Source organism: Tinamus guttatus, unplaced genomic scaffold (genome assembly GCF_059628265.1).
Source record: "Tinamus guttatus ecotype Peru unplaced genomic scaffold, ASM5962826v1 Tinamus_guttatus_pri_ptg000459l, whole genome shotgun sequence".
NCBI classification, from domain to species: domain Eukaryota; kingdom Metazoa; phylum Chordata; class Aves; order Tinamiformes; family Tinamidae; genus Tinamus; species Tinamus guttatus.
This window is the reverse complement of record NW_028288993.1, coordinates 2,363,852-2,372,397: the sequence shown is the minus strand read 5'-3', so window position 1 is coordinate 2,372,397 and position 8,546 is coordinate 2,363,852. Positions and strand designations below refer to the sequence as shown.

Genomic DNA, 8,546 nt, shown 5'->3' with positions numbered 1-8,546 from the left:
GCCCATGTCTCAAGTGCTCCCCAGGAGCTCTCATCATCACCGCCCTGTAATGACACGCTCACCCCTCAATCCCCACAGTTACACATTTACACCTTTCCTGGGACATGCACGACATGGGCATGCAGCCCAAGAGCTTCCTTTTCCTCCAGGGACACCCTGTGTTGTCAACCGATGCAGCCCAGGACATTTCTGCACTCAGGGCTAGTTCTTCCACTCACCCCAGTGTCCAGGTACCTACCTGGCTCAAGGCCTCCTAGTTGTTCCCCTCCTTCATGTCTTCCTCCTCCTCCAGGTGCCCCATGATTTCATCCAAAATCTCTGATCGTTTTTTCTTCTTTGGGGAATCTGCCCAGGCCCAGATGGTAGAAAAGGCAACACGGGAGGAAAGAAAAAAAAGGAAATGGTTAAAAGCCAGACAGACCTCAGGGCACACTGCTGGTAAGGAGGGCCCCCAGCCCAAAGCCATACAGGAGCTGCTGGGCAGAGCCCGTTATCCCTAGCAGGTTTTGCAGGAGAAATCCTGCCTCTCTGCTCGAAGCCACAGGGATGTCCAGGGACACAAAGCACCAGGACAAAATCTGCACCCTTGGGTGAGCATCCGAGCCCCAACATGGCCCCGATCGGGGTGGCGAGGGGCAAAGGGGGCCGGCGGCTGGGCCCGGCGCCCGCGCAGCAGCCGCGTGCAGACATCAAAAGCCTCGCTGGGTTCCTCAAACAAACAAACATAGTGGCGGACGGGAGAAAAGGTGTAAAATAAATAAACGGAACAAGCTGTGCATTTTCTTTTAGCATTACAGCTGCTGCGGGAGATAAACAACAAGTAAATGTCACCAAACATCAATACCGACAAAATTAACCTGACAAAAGCTCGCCTCCCCCCTCCGCCGCCTCCCCCACCTCGCAACTCGCCTGCACTTCTGGAGTTCCCACCTAATGATTTTATTTTTCAATTAATTCCTTGACAGAGTGCCAGGGCCCGGCTCCCTCCTCTCCGGCAGTGACGGTGGCGACGGTGACGAGCCCTGTGGCTTCCCGCCGAGGAGAAAGGGATGGGGAAGCCCCACGGATCCGAGACGGTCCCGTTTGCCTGTTCCCCATCCCTGTTGCTTCCCTGAAACAACGGCGGGAGCCGGAGGGGAGGGCCGTGCCGGGGATTACCACGGGATTACAGCGTGGCGGGGTGGCGGGTGCCACGCTAATCCTGCAGGGCTTCACTCCCGGGCTACAGCATGTGTTTGCATTAGTTACAGATGCTCTCTAAAAAAAACAAACGAAAAAATAAGGAAAAAAGAAGAGAATCAGAAATACAAAGTGGGCCGGGATCTCTGGAAGGAAGGAGGGTGGCAGCTTTGTCCCCGCCAAAAGAGGGAAAGCCTTGGAAAGCTGCTGGGGACTGGGCACAGGAGAAGGACCTTCCTGCAGGACCCCATCCTTCCAAGGAGAAAAAGCCATTTTTTCTCCTTCCTGAGTCTAGTGCAAAATTCCCCATCTGTCAGTTTAATTCAGTGATCGATGGGAAAGAGCCAGCAAAGCGGCCCGGCACAGCTGGCTTCCCGAGTTAGCCCTGGCAGGACATCGCCGGCCCCGCTGCCGGCGGCCCCGGGAAATGTTTGCGAAGCGCAGAGAACACAAGTCAATAGTAATTTAGCCCGATTGGGAGCAGGTACCTTCTCCGCACGGCCCGCGAGCTCCCGGGAGAGAGGGAAGGCGCGTGCCGAGGGCAGCGCCGCGCGCTTGGAAACGCTTCCCAAACGCGGCTGGCTGGGCCAGGAGGGGACGGAGCGAGGGGGCGGCACCCGCAGTGCTCACCCTAGGTGCTCATTTCACACCCTTCAGCAAAAAGGTCAGAGAAGAAGCAAAAAATCTTCACAATTTTTGTTTTTCTTTTTACCTTCTTGAATATTACACCTAGTTTCACCATCCCCTTTAGCACCAAATCCTCTCCGAAGCCGGCAGAGCCCTCGGCATCTCCAGCCACCCTGGGGCAGTGAGTTGCGCTGTGCTGCGAGGAGCACTCAGAACTCAAGGAAGGGAAGCGGTTTTGCTGCTGCATCACCGTCCTGTCTCCAGATGGAAAGAAAGTACCCTCGGAAGTGAGGGAAGGATTTAGTCCTTTACACACAGTGCCTGGAGACAACAGCGTGAGCCCGCGGCGCTCTGCGACCGCCACAACGGGCAGCACGGGACTGTGGTCCTCACAGCATTAGGCCTTTACTTCTCCTCACAGCATTAGTGAAATCATTTCTGGCACCTTCTGGGGTCTCCACTTTCTTTTGGAACATTACAAAGATTCAGAACAAGCCTTAGAAGTGACCTGAAAAATACATAAAATGGGAAGGGAGCCTATTCCCTTTTATTGCGTCTATTAGACCTATCGAAAAGATGGCTCAGAAGTGGCTTGATTGCTATGACAAATGCTTGCAAGGAGAAAAGATTTAGGAGATCAGACCTCTCTTTAACCTAACAAATAACAGCGAAGTGAGACCTGAGAGCTGGAAGCCAAATCTATATAAATGGTGTCCAGAAATAAGGTGCATAATTGCACCAGAGAGAAGTCAGTAACGGGACTTGAAAGATTCTCTGTCTCTCCCAGTCCAAGCCTCGACTTTAAGAAAGTATTTTATTGCGAGGACAGAAATTACTGGCCTGTAATCGCCCTGCCGGACAAGAGGTTTTGGCCTATGCTACTCTAAACACCAGCCTGAATGATCAAGATGGTTCTCTCAGGCCTGGAGACATCGGAATCTGCTGTGATAGCAGTGAGACCTGCACAATGAGATGGAGCAGGAAGATTTTGTTGCTTGCTTGTAATGAAGCCAATGGAAATAGTCATCTCCTTGGAAGTTTTCTCTTTGGACATGGGTGATAAGAACCCCCAAGGCCCTGCTGCAAACTTCTCACCCTCTTCATCAGTGCTCTTTAGCCTCTCTGACACAGAGAACGTTACCTCCTACCTTCGGAAACACCTGCCTATCACTGCTTAGAACTGATAACCAAGAACTGATTAGAAAAAAAAAAAGAAAACAGGAGAAAAAAAGAAGCTTTTCAAAATTCCTCAATTCCAGTGAAATAAAACTTGGAAGAAGCGTGTCCTGAAATGTCCGTGAGATGAGGAATATCAGAGTTCTCTGTACTGCTTTGACACCTTCACCTTTCGGCAAGGTGCAGCACTGGAAAGAAATTTGGGGCAGGAAGTGGAAAATAAACCCAAGTGGATGGCAGGGTAAAAGCCAGCCCCATACAGTGCACTGCTGCTTTTGAAGGCATCTGTCTCCAAGTTGTGCTTCTCACACACGGACCATTTGGCTCAGCTTGGGCAGCAAAGCAAGGTGAACCAGGCAGTGGTTTTTGTTGTCAAAGAGCAGCTGAGAGATGAGTGGCACCGGGAATCCTGTCTTGAAGGCATCTTGTTCCATTGGGTTTTCTGGAGCTTTGAAGAGCCCCAAAATCTTCTCTCCCTCCCTCTCTACCATGTTCAGGCAGATCCTGTCCTTGCTGGAGATCACTTGGCATACAGAGCTGGCCACTACAGTGCAAAAGCATAGGAAGAACCTCACAAGTTGTCCACACAAGGGCAGGAGAGGAAACTCCAAGGGATGTGGACGAAGAGGGCACGCACCAGAGCGCCCAAAGGACGGGAGAGGCCTCTGCCACCAAGCTGCTGTCAGTGCCATGTCAGGGCGAGCAGTGGCCACCAGAGAGTAGTCCCTTTGCTCCGCTTCGATGAGCAAGGCCGTGACTCGGCTGGGTAGCGGGGCTGAGCAAGGAATGGGGAAGCTTTGGCAGAAAAGGACAGCGGAAAAACGGAAGGGAGAAGGGAAAGAAAAGGGAGAGAAAAAGCTCTCCCTGTGCCTGGCAAAGCTGTTCCTTCCCGAGGCTGCTCTCTGGAGCGTAAGTGCCTGCTGCCTGGCTCAGAGCACGTTCCTGGCGTCTCAGGGGACCGCAGCGAAACGCAGCTCTGATCCCGGCGGCCCCAAGCACGAAGGCGGCCGGCGCGGAGGCCGCTGCGAGCGCCCTGCGCGAGGGGAACGCGGGGGCCTGCCGGCCTCGGCGAGCGCGGCCGCAGCGGCGCCTCAGAGCCGCCGCCTTCCATGCCTCAGAGCTGCTGCCTCCTGCGCCTCAGAGCCGCTGCCTCCTGCGCCTCACGGGGCAGGAGCAGGAGGGGGGAACGGGGATCGGCAGCGAAAAGCGAGCTCAGTTTGCAGCTTATGTAATCTGGGCTCCATCATCGGCGAAATGAGCTGGGCGGCCTCAGCCCAGCTGCCTCAGGAGGGTTAAGAGGAAGCGGAGGACTTGAGGGAGGGCTGGGATGTGTAAGCGGCTTCGCGCCGATCCTCTCCACTTGGAACAGCAGCCTCCAGCTAAGAGGGGAAGAAGCGCAAAGGAGAAAGAGCATCCACTGCCAGGGGCTGCCAGGATGGAGCCGCTGTGCCGCTCTTCATCGCCACCACTGACCTTTCCTACCCAGCACAGCGCCGGCACCGGGCCCTGGCTCAGCTCGGCACTGCCGGGTGCTGCTCGCAGCGGTGCCGTGCAACCCCGCCGCGAAACCAGGAGAGGAACCCCCTAAACTGGCACCCACAGGAATAAAATCCCAGCTGCCAAACGGCAGCCTGCCAGCGTGGCACAGCCAAGCTAAGCCCTCTTGAGATGCCCTGCTCACTTCCAGGCATGGCCCGGCTCTCCGTGCCCACTCCGTGGGCTTTGGGATGGAGATCCGGCCCTGGCAGAGCCGCTTCTGCAGCAGGATTTGCCACCAGCAGCTTTGCAGTGCAACAGGGAACAGGAATGTGCGGGCGCACAAGATAGGGCCGGAGTCACGGAATATTATTTCTCTCTTTCTTCCTCCTCGAGATGGTGGGAGACCAGGAATGACCCTCCTCTTACATCATATTTTCAGTCCCTAAACACAGCGAGTGATAACCTCACTCCTGCTTTTTTCAGTCAAGATCCTAGAACCACCTCAGCTTCAAAGCTAGATTCCTCGGGGGATATAAACCACTGGATTTGCAGCTCTCTCAGTGCCCAGCTCCTTAAGGAAGACCCTTGACGAGAGGGCTGAAGCACAAGCAGGGAGAAATGATTACAGAGGCCAGGCTGGAGGAGAGGTGATGGGCAGAGCTCACTGGCAGCAGTTGGCATCTGTTGCAGGTCTAGCATCAAGCCAAGACCATTCTGTCAGGAAAAAAGCGGAAAAAGAGACCCCAAATATAAAACAGGGTGCAGGAAACATCCCACCTGCTTCCTGCTCCATTCAGGGGGAGATTCATGTTTCTCTGAGCAGACACGACATGATGGAGCTGCTGTTCTGCAGGTTCACCTGGCTGGGCAGGACTGCATGCAGTGGAGCGGGATGGCCGTGACGGGATGCGGGAAGAGGAGCATTGATCTCCAGCTTAGGCTCCAGCCCAGGGGATCCTCTGCTACATAAATATTTGCCAGGCGATGCATTTGTACCTGTCGATGGCTGTCAATAGCGGCCTGATGTGCTGTTATCTGTGGAGCTGTCGCTCTCCAAACTCTGATCCCTATGAGACTCTCTGGATTTCAACCAACAGCTGAATTATTTGCCCTTTTCAATCGGGAATCTACCCCCTGGGATGGAGATGGATGCCATCACCTGTCTCCCATGCACCTGCCATAAGGAATGACCCTTGCTGGGAAGCCAGAGCGTTATCCTGGTGCGTCACCGTCTCCCGTGCGGCATCACGCCAGCTCAGGGCTGCGCATCCCGCGGCTCACGCAGAACCAGGGGTGTCCAGGGTGCCTTCCCTGCACCCTCCTCAGCCTGCTCACACCCACACAGCACCCTGGGGTGCAAAGAGGAAAAGCCCTTCAGCGGGTGGGTGGCACCACGAGAGACCTGAGCCCGGCTGGCACACGCAGAGCTACGAGGTGTTTGGCTGTGCAAGGAGCACACAAAGGAGAAGCCAGGCTGGATTCCTCCTGCTCACCCTATCTGGGGACGGGGCAAAGCCCTCCAGCGCTGGCTTCTCCTGCAGCTCCTCACACAGTTCCCTCCTCGGGCAGAGATTTCCACCGCAATTTGGCAGAAATTTGGTTGCCAGACTCCAGCATCTACCTGTCAGCCCCTGCACACTCCCGGCTGCCAGGGACCAGCAGCAGATGCCAGATGGGATGATGCCAGATGGGCAGGTCGGAGGGATGCGGCTACGTTACCGTGGAAATGTTCCGCCGTTTTCCGTCTCAGGGCCTCCACCGTCTCCTCCGTGTCTGCCCACTCCAGCACCAGCCTCCGGCCGTACAGGTGAGTGCTGTGGCACAGGGCGTTGAACGCTTTCTGCAAAATTTGGGGGAAAAAAAGGAAGAAAATAAGAAGACTCATAGGAGAAAACCAACAATTTGCATCCCTGAATCTAAAGGGCCACCAGAGAACATTCTACTATGAACATCTTTCCCTGACTGGATGGGATTCATCTCCCATTGCTATGCAAGGCTGGCTCTGGCATTTCCTTTTTTTGCTTCCAGTGGTTTCAAGCTGTATCCTGATTATTAGATATTGCTTAGGAACATTTGGATGTCTATAACCTCTGCTAACCTGGAATCTGTGTGTGTTGGCTATTGCATTCATTCAGAAAGGTCTCTGCATCTTTGGCTAACCAAGAGGCATTTGGAAAACACCAAATGCCCAAGGGGAAACGTCCTCATGTCCACGCGTGGTGGTGACAGCAACAACCGTGTCGCGTTGATCACCACTCCCACCTGCACTAGGGATTTGGGTTGAGCATCTTTCCAAATTTAGGCCAGTTTGAAAGGAAACATGTTTCTCCACAAAAAGTCCAAAATTCTAAACAAAAAGTACAGGTTTCTCCTCCGACTGGTTGGTTCTGAGCAGCCGAGGTGGCTCCAGACAGTGGGGCTACCTGTCCCAGTGCTTTTTGTGCCCAGATGCTTCCACGAAGGCACAGGAATTTCCAGGCTCGGCGACGTGCTGTGTTTTCTGTGGGATATTCCCTTCCAGGAGGCTGCAGCCTCGCTGGTGCTTTTGCAGCTACAGCTGTTTTTATTTGCTGCTGCTGTTGTTTTAGAGGCCTCTTTTCCCTCAGAATGGTATCCAATTAGCAGAGCAATGTGTTGGCTTAAATAAACACTCAGGGGGAGGCGGCAGGAGGGAGCTGGGACGGCTGTTTGCGTTGGCACAAAGAGCCATTTTCCAAAGCCTGGCAAAACTAACTGCAGCTCCCATCGCTGGGTCTCCGCTGGTAATTTACACTTTTTAATTCCTCACTTTTGCAGCACGAGGAAGACAAGGGCCGGAGAATGGAATCGGCCAGGGATGAACCAGGAAAGGCCGCGGCAACCTCGCTTTGCTCCTGCAAAAAGCTGAAGCCCACAACTAAAATTCACACATCTGTGGCTTGGAGAAGAAGTGGGGATTTTTAACAGGGAGAAAGAAAGAACACAGCCATGAGTTAAGACAATCGATTAACAAAGCGATGACATTGAAAAAGACTTTCCTCTATATCTGCATCACTAGAAATCTTCTGATGAGGGGAGGAGAAGAGGAGGAAAACGGCCACTGCTGCTATTGCAAATAAAAGATTAGGTAGGGGAAAATGTATTTCAATTACATGAGAAATATGAAGAGAAATGAGCAAAGTCAGACTAGTTTCCAAAAAGAGCGGGGCTGGAAGGCTAAAGAAACCCAGGCAGCCACAGCTAAATCAGAGCCAGGAAACGCTGCACATGCGTGAGCAAAATATCCTTTTGGGAGCTGAGCCACTCAACTGGAATGAGGTAAAGCAGCACTTTAAATTGCTGGTGGCTGGAGCCTGCGCAGGCTGAGAGGCCCTGCAGATACCTGAGAGGCAAGAGAAAAGCAGAGGGAGGAAGGAGAGAGGCTGGAACAACAGTGCGAAAACGATCCTGGAGCTCCAGGAAGGGAATTCCAAGAAATTAAGGGACAGCTGATAAATTTACCTGAAGACCGGGCTGCGGGGAGAAGCCTGGAGCAGCACCCACTGTGCTGGGGCTTGGCAAAAGTCGGAGATGAAGAGCCTGGAGCGCTGCACTCATCTCCCCAGGTGCCCTGTCTCCCCAGCCCCAAAGGCTGGATTAATTCCGAGGACATTAATAGGCTCTGCCTATAGATTCCCCCTTGCCCTATTAAATGCTCAAGCCAAAGAGCCTCAGGGCTGGAGTCATTAGAGGGACAAGGGGTCAACAACATTAGGAGACTGATAAATTTCTGCTCCTCCAAAGGAAGTCACAACTGAGGATGTTCTCTGCGATGCCAGCTGCATACAAGCAATTTTAATTCCATGCGTGTGTTTTTTAAAGGGTTGACTGTCTTTCCCGAATGGGCAATTTCTATTTGGAGACCAGATGTATTTTTATATCGACAGGGGAGAACAGTGGAAACTCTGCTTGCAGTTAATAGTTTAAAAATAAAAACAATCCCGCAACAACTCTGCACTGGGAGCTTCAGGAAACACACCACGTAGGTAACGCTTCCTTGCCCTGCTAATTTGTAATTTCCAGCAAATCAAAGTAGTCCTTCTCTTCTTCCCAAACTCCATACACCC

At 53.2% G+C, this 8,546-nt stretch overlaps 1 protein-coding gene across 5 annotated transcripts in view; it reads right to left on the bottom strand.

The window, feature by feature from the left end:
• Positions 1–236: 236 nt before the first annotated feature.
• The window catches only part of RBM19 (RNA binding motif protein 19), a 53,917-nt gene continuing 45,607 nt past the window's right edge, over positions 237–8,546 (bottom strand). For all 5 annotated transcript variants that reach the window (XM_088532306.1, XM_088532307.1, XM_088532309.1 and 2 more), the window contains 2 exons: positions 6,181–6,301; positions 237–345 (listed from right to left, as the gene is read on the bottom strand). In XM_088532306.1, coding sequence (XP_088388432.1) covers positions 254–345; positions 6,181–6,301 — 213 coding nt within the window. In that variant the 3' untranslated portion in view covers positions 237–253. The remainder of the gene's footprint in view (positions 346–6,180; positions 6,302–8,546) is intronic.